Source organism: Piliocolobus tephrosceles, chromosome 7 (assembly GCF_002776525.5).
Source record: "Piliocolobus tephrosceles isolate RC106 chromosome 7, ASM277652v3, whole genome shotgun sequence".
Classification (NCBI taxonomy): Eukaryota; Metazoa; Chordata; class Mammalia; order Primates; family Cercopithecidae; genus Piliocolobus; species Piliocolobus tephrosceles.
This window is the reverse complement of record NC_045440.1, coordinates 69,715,309-69,740,838: the sequence shown is the minus strand read 5'-3', so window position 1 is coordinate 69,740,838 and position 25,530 is coordinate 69,715,309. Positions and strand designations below refer to the sequence as shown.

At 35.1% G+C, this 25,530-nt stretch overlaps 1 protein-coding gene across 3 annotated transcripts in view; it reads right to left on the bottom strand.

The window, feature by feature from the left end:
* C7H8orf34 (chromosome 7 C8orf34 homolog) overlaps window positions 1-25,530 on the bottom strand; it is a 481,075-nt gene that overhangs the window by 74,606 nt on the left and 380,939 nt on the right. For all 3 annotated transcript variants that reach the window (XM_023222402.1, XM_023222401.1, XM_023222400.2), the window contains exon 10: window positions 21,162-21,238. In XM_023222402.1, coding sequence (XP_023078170.1) covers window positions 21,162-21,238 — 77 coding nt within the window. The remainder of the gene's footprint in view (window positions 1-21,161; window positions 21,239-25,530) is intronic.

Sequence of the window (25,530 nt, the reverse complement as noted above, 5' to 3'; positions counted from 1 at the left end):
AGACACCAAAAGAGAAACTTGATATGTTCTCACTTATTTGTAGGAGCTAAAAATTAAAACAATTGAACCCATGGAGATAAAAGAGTTGAAAGATGGTTGCTGGAGGCTAGAAAGGGTAGTATGGGGTGGGGTGGACGGAGCTGAAGATAGTTTAATGGATACGAAAATATAGTTCAAAAGAATAAGACCTAGTATTTGCCAGCACAACAGGGTGACTACAGTCAACAGTAATTTAACTGTACATTTTAAAATAATGAAAAGAATATAATTGAATTATTTGTAACATGAAGAATAAAGGCTTGAGGTTATGAATACCCAATTTACCCTGATGTTATTATTGTGTATTGCACACCGATATGAAAACATCTCATGTAGCCCATAAATATATACACCTACGTACCCACAAAAATATAAACAATTTGAAAAATTTAAAAAGAAATAAGATTGTTTATTTTTATTGGAAAAATTTGTATCAGATAATATGAATGTCAGAGGAAGAATTTTTTAATTTAACTTTTATTTTAAGTTCAGGGGTACACGTGCAAGTTTGTTATATAAGTAAACTTGTGTCACAGGGGTTTGTTGAACATGTTATTTTGTCACCCAGCTATTCAGCCCAGTACCCATTTTCGCTGATCGTTTCCCTCCACCTTCCCTTCACCCTCTGATAGGCCCTAGTGTGTGTTGTTCCTCTCTATGTGTCCATGTCTTCTCATCATTTAGCTCCCATTTATGAGTGAGAACATGCAGTATTTGGTTTTCTGTTCCTGTATTAGTATGCTAAGGATAACAGCCTCCAGCTCCATCCATGTTCCCACAAAGGACATGATCTCATTCATCTTTATGACTGCGTAGTATTCCATAGTGTATATGTACAACATTTTCTTTATCCAGTCTACCATAGGTGGGCATTTAGGTTGATTCCATGTCTTTGCTATTGTAAATATTGCTGTAATTAACATATGTGTTTTTATGACAGAACAATTTATATTCCATTGAGAATATAACCAGTAATGGGATTGCTGTGTCAAATGATAGTTCTGTTTCTAGGTCTTTGAGTAACTGCCATGCTGTTTTCCACAATAGTTGAACTAATTTATACTCCCACCAATAGCATATAAGCATTCATCTTTCTCTGCAATCCCACCAGTATCTGTTAATTTTTGACTTTTTAAACATAGTCATTCTGACTGGTGTGAGATGGTATCTCATTGTGGTTTTGATTTGCATTTCTCTAATGATCAGTGATATTGAGCTTTTTTTTCATATGCTTGTTGGCTGCACGTACGTCTTGTTTTGAAAAGTGTCTGTTCATGCCCACTTTATAATGTTTTTTTCTTGTAAATTTGTTTAAGTTCCCTATAGATGCTGAATATTGGACCTTTGTCAGATACATAGTTTGCAGAAAACTTTCTTCCATTCTGTAAGTTGTCTGTCTACTCTGTTGATAGTTTCTTTTGCTATTCAGAAGCTCTTTACTTTAATTAGATCCCATTTATCAATTTTTGTTTTTGTTGCAATTGCTTTTGGCATCTTTATCATGAAATTTTTGCCTGTTTCTATGTCGTGAATGGTATTGCATAGGTTGTCTTCCAGAATTTTTAGTTTTGGGTGTCACATTTAAGTCTTTAATTCTTCTTGATTTAATTTTTGCAGATGGTATAAGGAAAGGATCCAGTTTCAATCTTCTACATATGGCTATCCAGTTATCCCAGCATCATTTACTGAATAGGGAGTCTTTTCCCCATTGTTTGTTTTTGTCAGCTTTGTTGAAGATCAGATAGCTGTAGGTGTGCAGCCTTATTTCTGGGCTTTCTATTCTGGTCTATGTGTCTCTTTTTGTAACAGTACCATGCTGTTTTGGTTACTATAGCCCTATAGTGTAGCTTGAAGTCAGGTAGCATGATGCCTGCAGCTTTGTGGGGTTTTTGTTTGTTTGTTTGTTTGTTTGTTTCTTAGGATTGTCTTGGCTATTTGGGCTCTTTTTTGGTTCCCTGTGAATTTTAAAATATTATTTTCTAGTTCTGTGAATAATGTCATTGGTTGTTTAATAGGAATAGCATTGAATCTACAAATTGCTTTGGGCAGTAGAGCCATTTTAATGACATTGATTCTTCCTATCTATGAGCATGGGATGTTGTTTCATTTGTTTGTGTCATCTCTGATTTCTTTGAGAAGTGTTTTGTAATCCTCATTGTAAAGATCTTTCACCTCCCTAGTTAGCTGTATTCTTAGGCATTTTATTCTTTTTGTGGCAACTGTGAATGGGATTGTGTTGCTGATTTGCCTCTTGCCTTGACTGTGGTTGGTATAGGAGTGCTACTGACTTTTGTACATTGATTTTGTATCCTGAGACTTTGCTGAAATTGTTTCTCAGCTGAAGGAGCTCTTCCAGCTTTTGCCCATTTGGTATGATATTGGCTGTGGGTTTGTCAGATATGGCTCTTATTATTTTGAAGTATGTTCCTTCCAAATCTAAGCTATTGAGAGTTTTTAACATAAAGTTGTGTTGAATTTTATTGAAAGTCTTTTCTGCATCTACTGAGATAATAATGTAGTTTCTTCTTTAGTTCTGTTTATGTGATGAATCACATTTATTGATTTGCATATGTTGAACCAACCTTGCATCCCAGGGATAAAGCCCACTTGATTGTGGTAAGCTTTCTGATGTGCTGCTGGATTCAGTTTGCCAGTATTTTATTGAGGATTTTTGCATCAACATTCATTAGGAATATTGGTCCAATGTTTTCTTTTTTTGTTGTGACTCTGCAACGTTTTGCTATCAGAATGATGCTGGCCTCATAGAATGTTAGGGAGGAGCCCCTCCTCATTAATTTTTTAGAATAGTTTCAGCAGGAATGGTATGAGATTTTCTTTGTACATCTGGTAGAATTCAGCTGTGAATCCATCTGATCCTTGGCTTTTTTTGGTTGGTAGGTTATTTATTACTGATTCAATATCAGAGCTTGTTATTGGTCTATACAGATATTCAGTTTCTTCTTCGTTCATTCTTGGGAGGATGTATGTATCCAGGAATTTATCCATGTCCTCTAGATTTTCTAGTTTATCTGCATAGATATGTTTATATTATCTGATGGTTATTTGTATTTCTGTGGGGTAAGGGGTATTTCCTCTTTGTTGTTTCTGATTGTGTTTATTTGGGTTTCTTTTCTTCATTAGTCTAGCTAGCCATCTATGTAATTTATTGATTTTTTTCAAAAAACCAACTCCTGAATTCATTGATCTTTTGAATCGTTTGTCATACCTCTGTTTCCTTCATTCCTCTGATTTTTGTTATTTTTTGTCTTCTGCTAGCTTTGGGGTTGGTTTTCTCTTGGTTCTCTCTTTCTTCTATTTGCAAGGTTAGGTTGCTAAATTGAGATCTTTCTAACTTTTCAATGTGGGCATTTAGTGGTATGATTTCCCTCTTAACATTGCCTTAGCCGTGTCCCAGAAATTCTGGAACATTTTATCTTTGTTTTCATTAGTTTCCAAAAACTTCTTGATTTCTGCCTTAATTTCATTATTTACCCAAAAGTCATTCAGGAGCAGGTTATTCAATTTCCAAGTAATTGTATGGTTTTGATTCAATTTCTTAGTTTGGATTTCTAAATCAGTTGTGTTGTGGTCCAAGAGATTGGTTTTTATGATTTCTGCTCTTTTGTGTTTGCTGAGCAGTGTTTTATTTCTGATTATGTAATCAATGTTAAAGTATGTGCCATGTGGCAATGAGAAGAATGTATATTCTGTTGTTTTGGGATGGAGAGTATTGTAAGTGTCTGTCAGGTCCATTTGATCCAGTGCTGAGTTCAGGTCCTAAATATCTTTGTTGATTTTCTGCTTTGATAATCTGTTTACAAATGTCAGTGCAATGTTGAAGTCTCCCACTACTATTGTGTAGAAGTCTAAGTTGTTTTGAAGGTCTCTCAGAACTTGCTTTATGAATATGACTGCTCCTATGTTAGGTGCATGTATATTTAGGATAGTTAAGTCTTCTTGAATTGAACTCTTTACCATTATGTAATGCCCTTCTTTGTATTTTTTTAAAAAATCTTTGTTGATTTAAAGTTTGTTTTGTCTGAAATTAAGATTGCTACCCCTGCTTTTTTTCTGTTTTTCCATTTGCTTAGTGGATTTTTCTCCATCCCTTTATTTTGAGTGTATGGGTGGCACTGCATATGAGATGGGTCTCTTCAAGACAGCATACCAATGGGCCTTGGTTCTTTATTCTGCTGGCCATTCTGTGCCTTTTAATTGAGGTATTTAGCCTGTTACCAAAGGATTTTTATTTAGAGATGAAAATGAATGATCAGGAAGTTGCAGTGGAGAACTATGATAAACAATATTGCCTCTCATAACTGTGGCATGAAAAAGTAATGAATGTTTGCATAAAAGAACAAGTGATAAATGCCTGGGAAAAAGGTTTATATTAAGGACAGAAAATGGAAGCAGCAATGGACAATGTGGTTGAAGATATGGAGCAATTTATTTTCCATCAAATAAGAATGTAAACTAAGAGTTTTGAGAGCATACTGCCTTAGTCGGGGCTTTCCAATTCTGTCCTAGAAGTATGTTTTAGACATGCCTTGGAGCTACTAGGACCTCATAGTTTTCAAAGCCACTCTGAGTTAAACTAAATCCTATTATTTATAGTTGTACTGACACTACAGCCACAATGATGATAATAGTGTTATAGCATACTCAAACATTTAATTTTGAACTATGCTTATTTAGTCAGATAAAAAGTTAAATTTCTAAAGAGATTAAAGGTCAAAAAATGAAAATTACTCAGATCCACATTATCCAATAACCTCAGCTTAATAATTGGACTCATGGGAGGTACATAAGACACAGGATCTCTCTCTTTAAGTGCAGTTAAAAGAACTATAATGTGACGTTTGAAGTATAGCATTATATTCTACTTACAACACTAACCATTTGGAAAAAGTGGCCAATGAATAAAAGGACACATAAAAGTTGTCAGGGTGACTTTTCCCCTTCAGTTCAATCTACCAATCATTTATTGGGTATCTCCTTTTCTTGGCACTGGGCTAGGTACTGGATATCTTGAGATGAACATGACTTGTTATGATAAAAATTATGTTTCATTTTATTGCATTATTATAAATATATCCTAGTGTTGATAATCACAGAATCTACATCATGGAACTCTCTGAACTCATATCAAACAAGGGTAAAATAATTTGATTAAAGATTTTGCAAGCTACACTGCCACCTATTTGCTAAAATTCTAAAGGACATTCAGAATAAACCTGAAGGAATTCTAGTTCTATATGACTGGCAGTGCCATTCTCTCTGAGCTTCATTTTGCATCTTTAAAATGGAGATGATAATAATACATACTTCTAGGTTTGTTAAAATAATAAAAAGCATTTTAGTAATGCACTTACAAATGTTAGTTATTGATTTTTGGAAACCAGCAACAGACGTGGACAGTTTGCCTTGCTACAGTCTATTTTACTGACAGCATTAAAACACATAAAAAGCGGACTATTTATTTGACATTTGCACATCATGGCTGAGCAAAGGCTTAAAACCACAGATAAAATGAGTATGTTATGCTTTAATTTGTAATATAAAAATGATTTATTAAGTTTTTTGCTTTCCTTTAATGTCAACAGCTGTATGAAAAAGCCATTGGTCTAAGAAATAGAGAGCATCAGCTTTCTGTTGTCTAGCAGGAAACCAGTCAACAGTGGAATAAGGAGGCTTTCTGAAATGTTACCAGGGTGTTGTTGAACCTAGAGTCACAAGCTAACCACATTCTTTAGAATCAGCCTTCAAAGACAGAATTTAAATTGGGCAGTTTCACAAAAAGAGGGAAAGCAGGAATTTGGTGTTTTACAAATTTGGATTAGGAGTAATATAGTCAAGATTTAATGTTCATTAAAAGAATAAGCGATAGAATTGACTAGGGTTCACTCCTAAATATAAAACACTTTCTCATAAATTTCTGACAATTTTTATTTATTAATAACATTGCATTTATGTTTTTTCTTTTCTCTCTCAAATTAGACACACTTACAAATCATTTAAAGTATGAAGAATTATAACTGTGGCCTCCTATATCTAATTTTATTAGTCTTGAAAAAGTTTAGTGACATTTTGTTTAACACAAGTGTTTTGTTACTTGACCAAAGTAAACATGATTTTTAGGCCCTTAAAGGCATTCAACATCTCCAATATAAATATCTTTGCAAAGAAAATACTTTTATAATTCTCTAAATCATTAAGCCCCAAAATTACTTACTAAAAAAGACAAAACATTCACATGATGCAAAAAGAACAGACAGCTATGTGTTATTGTTAATGCACCATAAGAAAATAGGGTAAACATTGAGATTTCAGAATAGTTTGAATGGGTAATTTCAGTTTGTTTACAGCAGGGCAATCTTATGTTCAAAGCAAACCTTACACATAAATCTTGGGTATAAGATAGAAACCATTGAAACTGCTCCCTGAAGTCCAGGTACAGACTCCTTGGCCTCCAGAAACACGTGGGAAAGTAATGATTTGAATCCCATCAGTGCCCCAAGGTGGGCCACCAGGGCTTTGGAGTGTGACAGATAGGTTCTCATCATACCTACACTATTAGCTGTAGTTACTTACCTTCTCTAAAACTTAGTTTTTCCATCTAAAAATTAAGATAAACTTACCTCACAAAGGGGTTGTGTAATTTTAAATAAGTTAATGTAGGTAAGGCCTTAATTTCAATTATTTCTTGTGATTATAGCAGGGTTACTGCTCTTTCAAGGGAATTATATAGTCTAGGAGAGCTGTGGGCCATTCATGATTTGTTTCTCCACCTGTATCTTTATCAATATATACAGCAGTAAATCTCAAGAAAGGTCTGGCTGCCCAGAGGGGCATGTATCCCACTACCCACCAGATGTGAACTCCTGGGTTGGACGGTCATGTGGACAAATAAGAGTGCTGCAGAGATGTTAACATGATGAGTGTGACTGCCTTAACCCAGACTGGGAGCAGAAGGAGGGATGAAGGATGGTGTCCAGCTTCCTAGATTATTAACTAGGAGAAACAGTGGTGATATCCTGTAGGAAGAGGTTTCTACAATAACGGGAATGAGGTGGGGCATTGACCAGAAGACAGGAATGGAAACAGAAAGGGATCTGGAGGTGGAAGTTGTGTTGGGCATAGAAAAGACTGCAAGCAAAATTTGAATCGAGCATGTTCATCCAAATTGTCATCTCCCAGGAATGCAATCTAGTGAGGCAAATCCACCAAAGTATTATTGATTTCCCCATGTTGATCACTGAGTTGGCCTCAAGTGTTGGGCCCACAGGAAGACACAGGTGTCAGGAAATGCACCCCTGGCAGAGGTTAATGACTTCCACTTCCAAGGTCTCCCTACTGTCTGCTTGCATTTGACTGTCCTTAGGCTGCAGGTTCTTCAGGCTGAGATATTCTTGTCACTTTCTCTTGGAACAAAAGACTCTATGTGGCCATTTCTCAACTTTTGTGATCTCCAAGTACAGGTGTTTACCAGTTCTTGATTACCTTTTCTTGATATCATTTGAAGTTTGTCTCCTTAGCTAATAAACCCTTTATATTTCTTCTTTGATTAGGTGATCTTTCCAGAAATTTCTTTTTTAAAGTATGCCTGTATTCTTACTACTGGAATGCAAATACTTCCTTAATAAACATAAAAAAGCATTAGTGAAACTTAAAAAGGAAATGACAAGTTTCAGAAATTCAGATTTAAGTAAAATAAAAACAGACATCTTATTCATAATTCTTGACAAGTACAAATACTTTTTTGTAGTTGTGACATCGTGGAGAGATATTTACTTACTTACTTACAAATTACTCAGCTTCCTTTTTTTCCCAAGAAGTTTGTGTTATTTCTGAATCTAGATGTCCCAATATTCTGAACAAAATAACTGGAATTTAAGATTAAATTCTGTCCTCTAATTTATAAGATTCTTGTGAATATGATTTAAGCGTTAAGAAACTCTCTAAATAAAGTCACTAGATGAAATACTTTCTATGTAAGCAAACTAAATAATCTCTAGAAGCTGATGAATAGTTTTTTTGTATTCTAGGAAAAGGTCTCCCAAGCTTTTCTTGAAATATTGAAATGCTAAACCTGTTCTTTAAAAAAAAAAAAAAAAATCATACAAGAAGGCATGCTTTAGAACAGCTAGTTATTGTATTATGGTTATTGTATTACGGTTAAACTCTGTGATTTTGCAAAAAAAAGAACAAAAGGAAGGACTGTATCTACTTTAAACATGTAAAACAGCAATAACTAAAACAGAAATAACATATAAGTTAATGGAGGCTAACTCTCCACTGCCTAGATGATAATGGTTAACTTAGTACAGTCTACATTTGGAGGACGTGGAGTAGGTACAATCCTGGCTCCCCAGGCTTACAAACTGAGAGATTTAAGGCAATCTATTACATCTCCCTCAATCTTAGTTTTCTGATGTATAAGTTGGTTAGTAATTAAAATCTGCTCGCAAACAAAACGGGATAATGTTCACACAATGTCTGGTAAAAATTAAAGATTTAATAAATATTAGCTGTGACAATATTATACATAGTAATTAAGATGAAAAGAAAAAGTTCAAATTAATGAAGAAGGGATGAATTATCAAAAACAAATGACATTGACAATTTTTGTGTTGTTGTTGAGATAGAGTCTCACTCTGTTGCCCAGGCTGGAGCACAGTTGTGTGATCTCAGCTCACTGCAACTTCCGCCTCCAAGGTTCAAACAGTTCTCCTGCCTCAGTCTCCCGAGTAACTGGGATTACAGGTGCCTGCCACCATGCCCAGCTAATTTTTTTGTATTTTTAGTAGAGGTGGGGTTTTGCCTTGTTGGCCAGGCTGGTCGCAAACTCCTGACCTCAGGTGATCCGTCTGCCTCAGCCTCCCAAAGTGCTGGGATTATAGGCATAAGCCACCACGCCCAGCCTCTAACAAACTGTATTTGAAAATACATTGTTAAACCCTTGCCTCACAATAACCACCAAAATAAACTCAAAATTGATTGAAGAATTCAAGAGGAAAATGTGAAGAACTTTTAGGTAATATTTATCTAATATTGGAGAGAAAAAAAAACTATAAATAAATGGAAGAAATTAGAAAGAGAAAAATATAGATTCTGTGTAATAAAAAAACTACTATAACATTAAAAGACAGGAGAAAAATTACTAAAACTTATTTGCCACAATATGAAATGATACAAGTCATTATTTTTAATACATAATAAATACCAACAAGTCAATAGGAAAATAAACTCTCCTAAAGAAGTATGGCCAGGAGCACAAAAAATCATTATAAAGTCTAATAAATATATGTAAAAATTATTTATTAGTAATTAAAGAAATTCACTAGTAAACCAGGAAATCCAACTTCGAGGACAAAAAGTTTCATTTTATATTTATCAACATGCTGAAACAATTTTGTGAGATTTTGACTTTTCATTTATAGATTTTAAGAGAATACTTAATTCTGGCAAGAGTTTAGGAGATTCCTGGTAAATATGCCAAATGGCCTTCCTCTTAAACGTATTAAAACTTTAAAATAGTTCATATACTTTAGCCCTTTAAGGACTTTGACCTGAGGAAAACATCGAGACACTGACTATGATTTTTGTTCTCCAAAGCATTACTTTCAAGCCTCAAATCTCAGATGCAATCTAAACCAGTGTGTCCCAACACCTTCACATCAAAACAAACAAAGGAAATAATAATATTTGTACAGTACACAGAGAACCTAGAATAGGCTGCTTGCATGGAATGAAAGTTCAACCAGTGACCAGAAGGACTGGAACACTGAGGTCCCAGCATACCTGTCACCAATCCCAACGATCAGTAGCCTGGGACAAACGATTTGGGCGTATCCAACCTAAAAACCTAACATTAAATCAAGTATGGCAGCTCTGTGTTATGCTGTAACACCAAAATTAAAGTCTTAAACTTCTGAAAGGTGAATAATAAGAGGCTACATGGTCTAATTGGTGCTAAAATAGATAAGGCTGCAATAAAGCACAGCCGTTAGAACTAGACTTACAGAGAAATTTTATGTAAGAATGTGCTTATTGCCTTTAGCTTGTAAGATAGACGTAATTTGTCGTTGTTGTTTTTTTAACTTTCGGAATAACAAAACCATAGTGGGAAAAAAGAATATGCTTATGATGTAATGTAAAGAACAGCAGAATCTAAGGCTTTTTATAATCAATTTTTAAAAAGTTTGATTTCTGAAAAATGACTTTTTATTCAATATAACCTAACAGTCAACATCCTTTCAATTTAAACATATAAACATAATCATTTTCCAAATATTCTTTTCATATACATATTAGTCAACATAATATCAGGAATATAAAATATTTTTTCGGTTTGTTTGAATCAGCATACTCTTCAGATTCAGAAAACAAATATGGTCACTTTTTATAATAAGCAGAAATATTATCTTGATTAGATGAATGTGGTTAAAAGGTAAAAAAGAACTCCACAAATGTGTAAGCTTCGGTAGGGTAGCACTCAGAATCCACCATTTTATGTAATCTATGTAGTTTTCTTAGCTGAAGAAGGAGAGGAACATGTAAAGGAAACTCCCTTGTGGGTAATTTCAGGTTTTTCCATTTCCACAAGGGATTGGATATTAATTTAATGTGTTTCCCAGCACATATCTTGCACAATTCACAGTCAGAGCTATAGGGCTTTACCTCGAAACACAAACATAATCCATATTGCTTTTTTTCTCTTCAGCCCATTTCTAATGCAATCTAATGAAATTTACAGCAGGTGACGATCACTTTAATAAAGAATTAGCAATAACTTCAAAATACTGAAAATGTAAAATTATGGTTTCCCTTTTGCTCATCACGTTCAGAACTAACAGACTCATGACTGGGATCTCATGCTGTCATACATCTCCTTGGGTATTATTTGCCTAGAAATTAACTACACTTGCTCTGCTCTACATGTTCCAGATTAAAAAAGAATCTGGAACATGTTTTATTGGAAACATTTAAAATGTTAAGTTGTGAGTATGATGAAACAGACAAAATGTTTCTGTGGGCAGGTTTGTGTGTACCGTGTAGCAATATTAATAAGAAACAAGATAAAAAGCAGGAGTACCAAAATTCTTAATTAAATACATAGTGCAAAGGTCCACTAAAGAACTATTCCTAACCCATATTTTACACAGGAATTGTATGAGTACATTTTATACAGGAATTGTATGAGTACACTCAGGCTTCCTGTCAAGCCTAAGTGATGATTTTATAATTTTATGTCTTTCAAATGTATAGATTTTTAAAATTAATGTATATTAGGCCACACTCCCTTCCCATTATTTTAAAAATTAAAGGCAGAATTTAACTGATACAACAAAATGATGTCATACTTTTATTAATGGAGAAACAGTGAAATTATGTAAAGGGATTGAATTAATTACCAAAACCATAATCAATGTTTAAACATTTATTATGTCATACTTTATCATCTTTGGTCATTTTTTCTCTATGCAAATGTAACATTTGCAGAAATTACATTTTTAAACTCATAGATGTTTTTAAAAATAATATTTACATAGGTCTGGGCAAATATTTTCATCCTTAATATGTCAGAAATCAACAGACCTGAAATGTCAAAAGGAAAAATCCCACCAGATCCCAAACTTTGGTTAGATAACTTGCCTACTATAGCACTTAATTTTGAGCAGCTTTATTGGCATCTTAGCCTATGAGTCATAAAGGCCAAGTGAAATTCCACAGGCCAGAAGAAAAAGAAATAGAAAAAACCTTTAGGATTGAGCAAAATATGTACTAGTCATAGTTCTTTAACATAAATTTCATTGCTACAATTAGCCACCAGCAATTTGCCAACACTATCTTTCAAGGGACAAAATTCATCATAATTTATTACTTCTATTTGGTGAGATTATAATGAACATTCATTTCTTTTTCATTTTGCAAGAGTACAAGTTGAAATATGTTTAATCTTAATTCCATAAATGCTAGCTGTGTGCCTAGTTTTCCATTATAGATGTACAATGCAGGAAAAATTGCGAATTGTTCATTAATTCATTCACTCAACTTTGCTTCTATTGCTCAACTATTTAAATCAATTTACACAAAATCACAAACCTTCTAAAATATGTGCAACAATTTATGTACCATAAAATTATACTTGAGTTTTAAAAAAGAATCTGGAACATGTTTTATTGGAAACATTTAAAATGTTAAGTTGTGAGTATGATGAAACAGACAAAATGTTTCTGTGGGCAGGTTTGTGTGTACCGTGTAGCAATATTAATAAGAAACAAGATATAAAGCAGGAGTACCAAAATTCTTAGTTAAATACATAGTGCAAAGGCCCACTAATGAACTATTCCTAACCCATATTTTACACAGGAATTGTATGAGTACATTTTATACAGGAATTGTATGAGTACACTTAGGCTTCCTGTCAAGCCTAAGTGATGATTTTATAATTTTATGTCTTTCAAATGTATCGATTTTTAAAAATTATTTTTGACAAATCTCACCTGGAATCAAATGTATAGATCTTTTTATGAATGCCTTACAACAGAAGAGGTAAAGATCTGGGAAAGAAGAAATGGGATAGAGGAATGAATCTCCAAGAAGACACAGTATTTGGCCTGAAAGCAGTATGTATGTTTCTGGAGAAAAGAAATAAAAGGCATTTGTGCAACTTGCATATTGAGAAATGTCATATGACTTCAGCAGATTGCCAAAGTTTCTTTAAGTCTTAGCAGTCAATGCTCATTGTGTAAAATTCCTTTTTTAACATAATTCCCAAAAGAATCCAGTACTTATTGTAAGAGGATTCCACTCTGCTAATTAACATTCAGTCACTGAATAGAAATACAGGAGGGACTCTGTTGACCTATGTACTGCATTGGCCAGATAAAAAAATTAAAAATTAACAAAAAGTAATTCATCTAATTCTTTCTTGTAAAAAGAAATTCACTTAGGAGCAATGCTCTTGCTGTCCAATCTTTCTGAAATTATGCATAAGTTGTATGTGTTACAGAAGATATATGCATAGATGCTTCATCTTCACGTTTTCCAATTATAGTTGTAAAAAGAGTATATTTGCATCTATCCAAATTCATTATTTTTTAAGTTTCTATCCACGGGACCTTGGGAAATATGGCATATGTGAGAAATTTCAGTGTCACACCATCAGATCCAAACTTCACTACTTGTGAGTAGAAGTCGAAAGAATCAGGAAGAGTGAAAAGGGAAAAAGCTATTCATTTGTTCCTACAGTAAAAATAAAAAGAATGTTTTATATACTAATCAACAAAACACAATGATATGGTTTGGCAGTGTCCCCACCAAAATCTCAACTTGAATTGTACCTCTCAGAATTCCCATGTGTGCAGGGGGTGGTTATTGAATCATGGGAGCTGGTCTTTCCCATGCCATCCTTGTGATAGTGAATAAGTCTCATGAGATTTGATGGGTTTATCAGAGGTTTCCACTTTTGCTTCTTCCTTATTTTCTCTTGCCATTGCCATGTAAGAAGTGCATTTCACTGACTGCTATGATTCTGAGGCCTCCCCAGCCATGTGGAGCTGTAAGTATAATTAAACCTCTTTTTCTTCCCAGCCTTGGTTATGTTTTTATCAGCAGCATGAAAACGGACTAATACAGTAAATTGTACCAGTAGAGTGGGGCATTGCTGAAAAGATACCTGAAAATGTGGAAGCGATTTTGGAATTGGGTAGTAGGCAGAGGTTGGAACAGTTTGAAGGACTCCGAAGAAGACAGGAAAATGTGGGAAAGTTTGGAATTTCCTAGAGACTTGTTGAATGGCTTTTCCCAAAATGCTGATAGCAATATGGAAAATAAAATTCAGTCTGAGATGGTCTCAGATGGAGAAGAGGAACTTGTTGGGAACTGGAGCAAAGGTGACTCTTGTTATGCTTTAGCTAAGAGGCTGGCAGCATTTTGCCCCTGCCCTAGAGATTTGTGGTACTTTGAACTTGAGAGAGATGATTTAGAGTATCTGGAGGAAGAAATTTCAAAGCAGCAAAGCATTCAAGATGTAACCTGGGTGCTGTTAAAGGTATTCAGTTTTATAAGAGAAGCAGAGCATAAAAAGTTTGGAAAATTTGCAGCCTGATCAAGTGATAGAAAATAAAAACCCATTTTCTGGGGAGAAATTCAAGCTGGCTGCAGAAGTTTGCATAAGTAGCAAGGACCCTAATGTTAATCCTCAAGACAAAATGTCTCCAGGGCATATCAGAGAACTTTCCGGCAGCTCCTCCCATCACAGGCCCCTGAGGCCCAGTAGCAAAAAGTGGTTTCATGGGCTGGGCCCAGGGTCCCTGTGCTGTGTGCAGCCTAGGGACTGGGTGACCTGTGTCCCACCTGCTCCAGCCATGGCTGAAAGGGGCTAACATACAGCTCAGGCTGTGGCTTCAGAGGGTGGAAGCCCCAGGCCTTGGCAGCTTGCTCACGGTGTTGAGCATGTGGGTGCACAGAAGTCAAGAATTGAGGTTTGGGAACATCTGCCTAGATTCCAGAAGATAAATGGAAATGCCTGGATGCCCAGGCAAAAGTTTGCTGCAGGAGCTGGGCCTGCATGGAGAACCTCTGCTAGGGCAGTGCAGAAGGGAAATGTGGGATCGGAACTCCCACACAGAGTCCCTACTGGGGCACCACATAGTTCAGCTGTGAGAAGACGGCCATGGTCCTCTAGACCCCAGAATGGTGGATCCACTGACAGCTTGCACTGTGCTCCTGGAAAAGCCACAACCACTCAACACCAGCCCATGAAAGCAGCCAGGAGAGAGGGTGTACCCTGCAGAGCCATAGGGGTGGAGCTGCCCAAGACCATGGGAACCCACCTCTTGCATCAATGTGACTTGGATGTGAGACCTGGAGTCAAAGGAGATCATTTTGGAACTTTAAAATTTGACTGCCCCACTGGATTTCAGACTTGCATGGGCCCTGTAACTCCTTTATTTTGGCCAATTTCTCCCATTTGGAACAACTGTGTTTACCCAATATCTGTACCCCCATTGTATCGAGGAAGTAACTAGCTTGCTTTTGATTTTACAGGCTCATTGGCAGAAGGGACTTACTTTGTCTCAGATGAGACTTTGGACTGTGGACCATTGGATTATTGCTGAAATTAGTTAAGACTTTGGGGGACTGCTGAGAAAGTGTGATGATTGGTTGTGAAATGTGAGGACATGAGATTGGAGGGGCCAGGGGTGGGATGATATGGTTTGACTGTGTCCACACCCAAATCTCAACTTGAATTGCATTTCCCAGAATTCCCATGTGTTGTGGGAGGGCCCCAGGGGGAGGTTATTGAATCATGAGGGCCAATCTTTACTGTGCTATTCTCATGATAGTGAACAAGTCTCATGAGATCTGATGGGTTTATCAGGGGTTTCCACTTTGCTTCTTCCTCATTTTCTCTCTCTGCTGCCATGTAAGAAGGGTCTTTCACCTCCCGCCATGAGTCTGAGCTCTCCCCACCCATGTCGAACTGTAAGTCCAATTAAATGTCTTTTTCTTCCCAGCCTTGGGTATGTTTTTATCAGCAGCATGAAAATGGACTAACACACACAACATCTGGCAAGATTAAAAATAATCAAATTTACCTCCAATCTAGCTCAACAGACACTTTATCAAGATAACTCCAGAATTACCAGAGTCTCTAACTTTTGGATCAAGCTTGCCACAGATATTTTTTTCTTAGACATATACTTTTTTCCCTTTTGCTTTCTTTCTCAGTAGTTTCCCCATCCCAGGATCTCTTTTCATACTGTTCTGGTTTCTCAGAGTCCTCCAACTCCGAAAAACTAGGCTAATCTCTTATACTGAAATGTACTGATCCCTTTCTCTCATAAAAAATTACCTGTTCTGATCCAGTCCCTCAAACTGTTGCTTTTCACTACCTACTTCATCTAGTGAATAATTCTACCTTTGATATTGACAGCCAGGCATGGTGGCTTACACCTGTAATCTCAGCACTTTGGGAGGCCAAGGCAGATGGATCACTTGAGGTCAGGAGTTCAAGGCCAGTCTGACCAACATGGTGAAATCCCATCTTTACTAAAAATACAAAAATTAGCTGGGCGTAGTGGTACATGCCTGTAATCCCAGTTACTAGGGAGCCAGAGGCACGAGAATTACTTGAACCCAGGAGGCAGAGGTTGCAATGAGCTAAGATCACACCACTGCACTCCAGCTTGGGTGACAGAGCGAGACTCCATCTTAAAATAAAATGAAATAAAATAAAAAACAAAAAAAGATATTGGCTACTGATAATCACCTAATACTTATCCCCTTTTCATTGCAGGTGTTAACAGTGACTAAGTGCCTAAATACAAATTTGCAAATAAGTACCAATTGTATGGACCCCAACAAGTTCTATGAAAGACAGTTTGGGCACTGGGAACCATGAGTTTTTGTCCTGCCTTCTCTATGTGACCTGGGACAAATCACAAGATCTTTTGGAAGCTCAGTATGCTCATCTGTAGCTAAGGAAGCACTACTTCACAGTGAGGTGGTCAGGATAAAGTGATAAGCCACGAAAATGACAAAATTCAGACACCATTGGTGTTAAACATGTGAAGCACTTAATAATTAAAAAGTGCTGTACAAATATGTGATATCATCACATATCGATATGTGATATCATCCTAGTCAATTTTATATATTTTCCCAAGTAGATAAAACTCTCCAGGAGGAAAATATAACAAAAGCATAACTTTTAGTAAACCCTGGGCATTTTAGGAAACCTTTTTTTACAGAACTCTTTTAAATTTTCTTTTCTACTTTAAGAAATGATGACCAGTTACATAAAGTCTTATGAGAGTCAGGTTATAATGAGCTAGTCATTACTGGCTAATGAATACAATAACTTTAAAAATGTACAAGGAAAAAAGAAAAAAAGTCAGTAAAATATTTACTATCAATGATCTTTCTTAATTAGCTTCATCTTCCCTTTACACCCACATGTTTATTTAATAATTTTACAGCAAAATAGATTTTTTAAGATAAAGGAAGCTCATTCCTGTAATCCCAGCACTTTGAGTGGCCGAGGAAGGAGGATTGCCTGAGTCCAGGAGTTCAAAACCAGCCTGGGCAACATAGCTAGATTCTGTCTCTACAAAATATAAAATTTTGTCAGGTGTGGTGGTGCACACCTGTAGTCCCAGCTACCCAGGAGGTTGAGGTGCTGAGGTGAGAGGAATGTCAGAGCCCAGTAGGTCAATGCTGCAGTGAGCTGTGATAATACCACTGAATTCAGCCTGGGTAACAGAGCTAGACCCTGTCTCAAAAAAAAAAAAAAAAAAGAAAAAGCATTTGAAGCAAAAAAAAAAAAAAATTGCATAAGAAATTGATATTAAGTGTTCATCAATCATTGATCTAAAATAATGCATTATATTTATGAAGCTAAGAGGTCATAATCAATACCTGCTGTTTGGTATTGTCTTTTCACGGTTGTCTTTTTGTTGGTTTACTAAACGGCTTTACCTGACAAATCCAGTTTTAACCTGCATAGGCTGTATATATACCAAGAGGCAGTCCAGAAAAAGAGAGAGCAGAGAGGGAGAGGGAAATTCCAGAAGAACGACTTGCTTATTTGGAGGAGGATAAAAATTCAAATATAAATGTTGCCTCTACATCACTTAAATATTCACAAAATATTCAATAAATACTCCAAGCACAGGGTAAGCCACTAGGAAAAAACAGTTTCCAAGAGTCTGTTCCCCGCTTATTAATATACAATACTCAACATGGAAAGTTAGCAAATAGAGACAGCCTGTGTTGAAACTACCTTAAATGGTTTTCAACATTTGTGGCATATTTATATTTGTACAGGATATGACTCAAAATTTGCTTTGAAGTATTTTATGTTTCTTACGGTAATAAAGAAAAAAAGTTGCTGTGTTCCAATTCTTCATTAATATTTAGATAAAGTCACAATTTTCTTCTTGATTTATTAAAAATGCTATCCCAAGAAATACTACAGAAGTATTTTTAGGAAATCTACATCTAAAATATCATCATTTTAACAAAATTAACTTTGATTTTAACCCATGCTTTCCTCATAATAAAAGCAGCTGCCATCTAGAAATTGTCTGCTTCAGGGTCCTGACATTCATTCATTTATTCATTTATTGTTTTTATTCCACTTAATTTCAAAAATATTTAAATGTATAATATGATATTAAGTGGAATCAGATAATTTTTAATGCAAGATCTAATGAATGTAAATAAAAACAAACAAAGTTGACCTATAACAAACTTTTGCACTGGGAAAGCACTGTGTGAGTACAGTGGAAAAAAGCAAAGATCTCTAAGAGCCCATTTGAAACCACTCATGAAAAGTTTGGTAAAATGAATCTAATTTCTTTTTTCTTTGCACTTTTATGTATTATTAAGGAAGCCAAATACTGTACACAGGATATATCTTGATTGGAGCAAATGATTAGAAGAAGAATCTAATGGCATATGTTTAGGCCTGAGGGAGAAATATGAACTTTGTGGAATTCACAGCTAATAACCTTTGCAAAAAGTGATGAATGACAGATTATCACAACCTAAAGGGCAACATAACATCATGAGGTTATGGAGAAATACTAAATTTTATAAATGGCAGAACATTTCTTAAAAAATAAAATTAATGCAACAGTAGGCTATAATCCCCAAATAATATTTGTTCCAACCACATACTTCATTGTACTCTATGTGAGAACATTATTTGGAACCCTAAATTTGGTTGTGGCATAACTCACATGTTACAGGGGACTTGGCAAACAAGGATATGTTCAGAAAAAGCATCAAGGTACTGAAATTTTTTGAAACTACATAATGTAAAAGCATTGGTTAAAAGAATGGACTGTGTTTTGACCTAAAAATTTAAGTCTCATTTGGGACACACTGGTAGCTTCTAATATCTGAACATCAGTTAATTGTAAAAAGGATTAGGTTTAAGCTGTCACTCCCTGAGTAGAACTAGGACCAATGTTTGTGAGGAATGGAAGACAATATCTAACAAACAGGAATAAACTGTTTCTAAAAGAAACAGAAAAGCACTAAAAATATTAAGGATGTACAGTAGAAGGAAAATTGACTAGTCCCAACTCCTGATAATCACCGTTCTTTTAACTTTAGGACTTTTAACTTTTAACTTTAGTTTTAACTTTTAACTTTAGTTCCTTAGCTTCTCCGAGTTTCTGTTTCCTCATCTATAGGTTAGATATCACTGCATTGAATACAGGAGTGAAAACACCACAGTTGAAAATGCCAAGGGGCCGGGCGCGGTGGCTCAAGCCTGTAATCTCAGCACTTTGGGAGGCCGAGACAGGCGGATCACGAGTTCAGGAGATCGAGACCATCCTGGCTAACACGGTGAAACTCCGTCTCTACTAAAAAATACAAAAAACTAGCCGGGCGAGGTGGCGGGCGCCTGTAGTCCCAGCTACTCGGGAGGCTGAGGCAGGAGAATGGTGTAAACCCTGGAGGCGGAGCTTGCAGTGAGCTGAGATCTGGCCACTGCACTCCAGCCCGGGTGACAGAGCAAGACTCCGTCTCAAAAAAAAAAAAAAAAAAAAAAAAAAAGAAAATACCAAGGTAAGAGATGGGAAATGTTGAACTGGATAGTTACCGTGGTTTTTTCTATTTCTACGATTTTACCATTTTGTAGTAAAGGAAAATATAATAGTTTTCATCTTATGGTGAGGAATTATTGCTAAACTATGCATTCAACATACGTATGTGTGTGTGTGTGTGTGTGTGTGTGTGTGTGTGTGTGTGTGATATTATGGGCCTCCTGTGTGTAGGTACTCTTCTAGGGATGTGGAAGTGAAAAATATGTACAAAAATTCTTGCCATGGTAGACCTTACATCACAGTCGAAAGAAATGAACAGTAAAACAAATAAGTAAATTACATCACACAGTAGAAATCATAAGTACTGTATAAAAAATAAAGAAGGGAAATGCAAAATTTGAAATAGGGTCAGATAAAATAACATCTGAGCAAAGATACATTAATTTCATCAATAATTTTTAAAATTAATTTTATTATCAAGTTCATTGGAAAACTTGGTGCCTTTTACCAAATATTATGGGGTGAATAATGTTTAAAATCATGTAATTTCATCACAGAGTGTTATGGGTTGAACTGTGTTCTCCTAAAACTTCATATGTCAAATTCCTAGCCCAAATACCTCAGAATGTATTTGGAAATAAGGTCTTTAGAGAGGTAATTAAGTTAAAGGAGGTTATTAGGGAGGCCCTCATTCAATATCACTGGTGATATTTGTGATATACCACTGGTGTTAAGTGATTAGGACACAGACACATACAAAGGGAAAAAACTGTGAAGACGCAGGGAGAAGACATTCATCTACAAGGTACAAAGGGAGACCTCAGAAGCAACCAGCCCTGCCAACACTTTGATCCTTTATTTTTGCCTCCAGAATGTTGAGAAAATAACCTTTTCTTATTTAAGCTACCCAGTCTTTGCTACTTTGTTATGGCAGCTCTAGCAAATTAATACAGAAAATATAGACACATACAAACCCAGTCCAAATATTATGTTTAAGATAATGCATGATTGCATTAGTTATTTTTATAGAAACTCAAAATATTTTATGAACTTTAGCATTTATAAAAAATATTTTTAGTTAGAATTTGTACAGAATTTCAGGTTTTCCTATTGATTCTTTTAACCTTAAATCGCATTAAAAATCTTAAACCTAATAGTTCTCTCTCAAAATACTGTATTGAATATATATAGTTTAACAAACATATTACAAGGACTTCACAACTAAAAATAGCATAAGTCATATGTAAACTTTCAGGATATGCAATATATTTGTTTTACTACCAAGGTAAGTATAGTTAAACTTACTGAAGTTTAACATGGCAGCTCATAACCTTTTAGCGTGCTCACATGCACAACAAGCAAGCAGCTAATAACATCAGAACTTCAGTTTTCTCATCTAGTTCAAGTCTTCTTCCCCAACTGTTGAAACAACTTAGAACAGCCTAATTAACCAGTAAGAAAGCTGGCTTTATTATATTTTATTTAGATTTTCCTATTAGTAATTTAAATTAGTTTTAGCAATTAAAAAAAAAATAAGTCAATGAATATACTTACAGGTCCTGTTAGTTTAGATGCTTTCTCAAATTCGTCACCCTCCTCCATTAGTGCTTCTTCAGTCCCAGGCAAGGAATCTATTTTTATTTTTAAAAAATGAATAAATTATAGTCACATATTGCTTATTCATTCTCTGATATATAAAACTGTTGTGATAATAAAATGACATAATTGGTTGTTGAAAAAATCATATTGTTTTATTGTTTGTGAGTTAAAATAGAACATGAAATAATATTTAACTTAAAAACAACTTATGAAAAATGATAAATATTTTTAATTTAAAAGGGCACAATAATGTCAAGAATGTGCAAGAACCACAATTATCTTAGTTATACAAATAAAGCAAGATATTTTGGCATATTATCCAGCTAATTGTTGGAACATAATTATATTTAATGTCCTTTTTCTTTTTTATAATTTTATAATTATTTGTTTTATCTATCAGTTGTCTCCTTTTGGGGGTTACACAATTTGAGTACTATTTTGTGCTCACTCTTTCAGATGGAATGGAACGTTCTGAAAAAAGTTCAGAGAAAGGTGGATATTATTAAATGGTGATTGGTTTTCCATTTCAACGTATGAAGCAAGAAGTTGCAATTACTTAGCCTGAATTGAATACATTGATGGGTGAGTGAATAGTGGCTTTCAAATATGTGGAAAAAAATGATGCAACCTTTTTCATGTGTCTTCTGACATTATAACAACCATCAGAACAACAAGGATTTCTACGGGTTATAAAGAATTCTGTGACAGGGATAGGTAAATGGAGCAACTAGAAATAATCTATCCAGAAGACTGTCGACTTCTCTTAGTTGAGTTTGAACTCCTTTTCAAATTAAAAAAAAATCAGTTAAGAGAAAGGTATTTTAAACCACTGGATTTAAAAATTAATTTATCATATTTATTAATACTTGAGGGAATCATATAAAGCCCTAAAGATTTTCCTTTAGCTTTATGTACATATGGAGACAGATTCTTCTGTTTCGTAAAACGTATACTCTGAAAAGAGAATTAGAGCATGAAATCTTTCAAACCCTTAATGACCACCAAACACCAGGGAGATAATGGAAAGCTCAGCACAGATCCATAATCGTAGCTTTTGAATCATGGAGCTCTCTCTATCTCTGATAACTCAGAATTTTACATTCAAGAAGACAAGTTTCTAAATTCTGGGGCACATATTTTATGTAGATGTAAATGCGGATTTTGTTTAAGAACACAGAATACCTTCCACTGTAAAACTGACTTCAGGAGAAACACATCATTCTCAAGTTGTAGGTGAATTTAAAGATTTTAAATCTACCTTTCCTAACGGAACATACATACTGAAAATAAGCAAGTTTTAATGGATAAAATCAGGAGAGACAATGAGAATTATACCAAATGCAAAACTATTAATCCACTTGTAAAGAATACTTGAAGCTCTAGCTCCCAAAACCCAATTGTAAAGGTGACAATAAATTTATTAAATTAGGATGTAACTTAAGCGTAATTTAAGTCCTCCAAAACTGAATTATATTCTGTGGAACTCTGAGCAAATGCTACTGTAATTTTAGTATTCACTCAGTATGTTCCCTGTTTTGTTTGTGTATTGAAGTTCTTATTTGAGTAATCTATTGATTTAATAAATAAATAACATTAAAATGTTCTATTCTACATTATGAAGAAAATTATTTCCATATATAGCACAATAAAATCCACCTTCTCATGGATTTGCTAATTTTTTTAAAGTTAGAAATACTATAAATGAGTTCTCAAGCTCTTCTCCATGAGTAGTTAATGGTTTTTAAGAGATGTCATTCTGCTTGATTATTTATGTATTCATTCTTTCATTCATACATTTACTGTATTTGTATATTTGTGTATTCATTTATCCAGCAAATACTATATGCCAAGCACTGCATTCGGTGCTTTCAAAAGAAGTTGAATATTTTCTATGCACTTTCTTTCATGAAACTTACTTGAACACATTTACAGGGCAGTATTAACTTTTTAACAAAGATGAACATATTTAAAGAGAAAGTATTAGTAACTTCGTATGATTTACATTTTGTTCAGTTTTGTTTCTGTTGAATTCTCTCTGGTTATTGGTACCATATCCAGAAAGATCTATAATACAGTAATCTCCATTGAGCTTAGTATGAAAGGACAACTATAAGTACTGCCAGAACATTTGAGACTTTACATAACTACTGTTTTTGAAAGTTATGAAGTCAAATAGATACTGCCAAATAGCCCAAATCTAATAATAGGATACCAATCTAACAAGCTAGTAGGGACCAGAGATATCATGAAAGTAAAACCTTAGTGTTTAATGCTTGGAGCAGTAAATGCCATTGTTTATGTGTTCTAAGTGCATTGCTTATTAACAGTAATAGGTGAGTACATATGTGCAAGCTATTTTGCTCTGTCTATTCCTGAGCAATTTCTTTTATGCATGATTTTCTTTTTTTTTTTTTTTTTTTTTTTTGAGACGGAGTCTCGCTCTGTCGCCCAGGCTGGAGTGTAGTGGCCGGATCTCAGCTCACTGCAAGCTCCGCCTCCCGGGTTAACGCCATTCTCCTGCCTCAGCCTCCCAGTAGCTGAGACTACAGGCGCCCGCCACCTCGCCCAGCTAGTTTTTTTGTATTTTTTAGTAGAGACGGGGTTTCACCGTGTTAGCCAGGATGGTCTCGATCTCCTGACCTCGTGATCCGCCCGTCTCGGCCTCCCAAAGTGCTGGGATTACAGGCTTGAGCCACCGCGCCCGGCCGCATGATTTTCAAATGTAAGTAATTTTTTATAGCTATTTAAAATCACCTATGGGTGGGTGGGAAATGAGTCCCTAAATTCGTCAAATATTACAGTTTATCTTATATCCTCATTTTAGAGAAGAAGAAACTGAAGCATGGAAAGATAAGGTCATTTTACCAGTAATCTAATAATCCGTGGCAGCAGGAGGACTAGAAATTCAGCCTGTGTGGTTGATTGGACATGGTGGTGGGAACCTAAAAATCTGTAGTTTATTGCAGTGCTTAGCTACATCCAACCTTTTTCAGCCATTATTTTTACTTTTGCTGCTTGTGTCACAACAGACTTTTTTTATGCGCAGTTATACCTATTTATAGAAATATTTATGCTTGCCGAGCCAAATTCAATGTGGAGGACACAAACTGTCAACTTTATAGCACTTTTGGATAATGCCAATGCTATTCAATTACTGGATCTAGTCATTTGACTAACTTAAGTAGAAAAGAATGTACTAAATCAGAAACTCATATTCTGGAATTTGCAGATTAAGCATACTAATAATTGAATGTGAAGAATGCAGGATTAGGTATTTCAAGAAAGGAGCTTAAAGTATAATCTGCAACACGTTCTTGATACATTATTTAATTTTCCAGGAAATTTGAGTCCTTATAATACTCAGTAATTATGTAGATGAGATTGCTGAAGGATATATATAGGTAAAGATTGGTAAGTTGGAGTTATTTTGATAAAATTTAAAAAATTATTGGCAACTAATTAAATAGTGTCTGTCTTGTGCCTGCTTTTGTATTGGGCATGATGAGTAACGTAAGAAAACTTCAAGAAGCATATAATCCAATGGAAGTGGGAGAAACAAACACAGAAGAAGCAATTCAAAAACAATTTGGGAATGAGAGAAAGAAAATATCAGAGAGACTTTACATGATCTTACAGCAGATGATCTAAATAGGCAGAGAAGGGAGGGAAAAGGCCTTATTGCTAGTCGGGGAAGGATGGCGTAAGTGAAGATACACATACAAGAATATCTATGAGCAGAAACCAGATTGACTCCAGAAGCTATGTGAGTGTCAACAAATGGCCAGCCTGGGGCCTCCATGTTGCTAGTGACACATTACTTAATGTTCATTATCAGGGTTAAACGTCTATCATAAGAACATGCCATGTCATCACCACTATAATAGATTTGAGTATGTATTAACTATGGCCATTTCTTCATATTATGCTACATTAACATTAGTTTATGTTCCCTTAGCAGTTTTTAAAAAAATATTTATTACCTAATATTTGACATATAAAAATACAACATCCGTAAAGCATTTATATAAATATAACATGCAAAATATATCACAGCTATTAGTATATGTGTTATATTTAAATTACAAATTGCAATGACAAAACAAACACCCCAAACCCACCACTTAATAATTAGGGCATTTTCAATAACCTTCATATATGTGTGGGCTCCTTCCTTATCCCATCACCCAGTCTCCCCTTACCCTTGAGAATAACCAATATTTTGTGTTTGTCATTCCCTTCTTTAAATATAGTTTTGTCACTTATGTTTTCCTAAAGAATGTATTGTGTAGATTTCCTTTTTGGAGCTTTATTAAAATGGCATTCT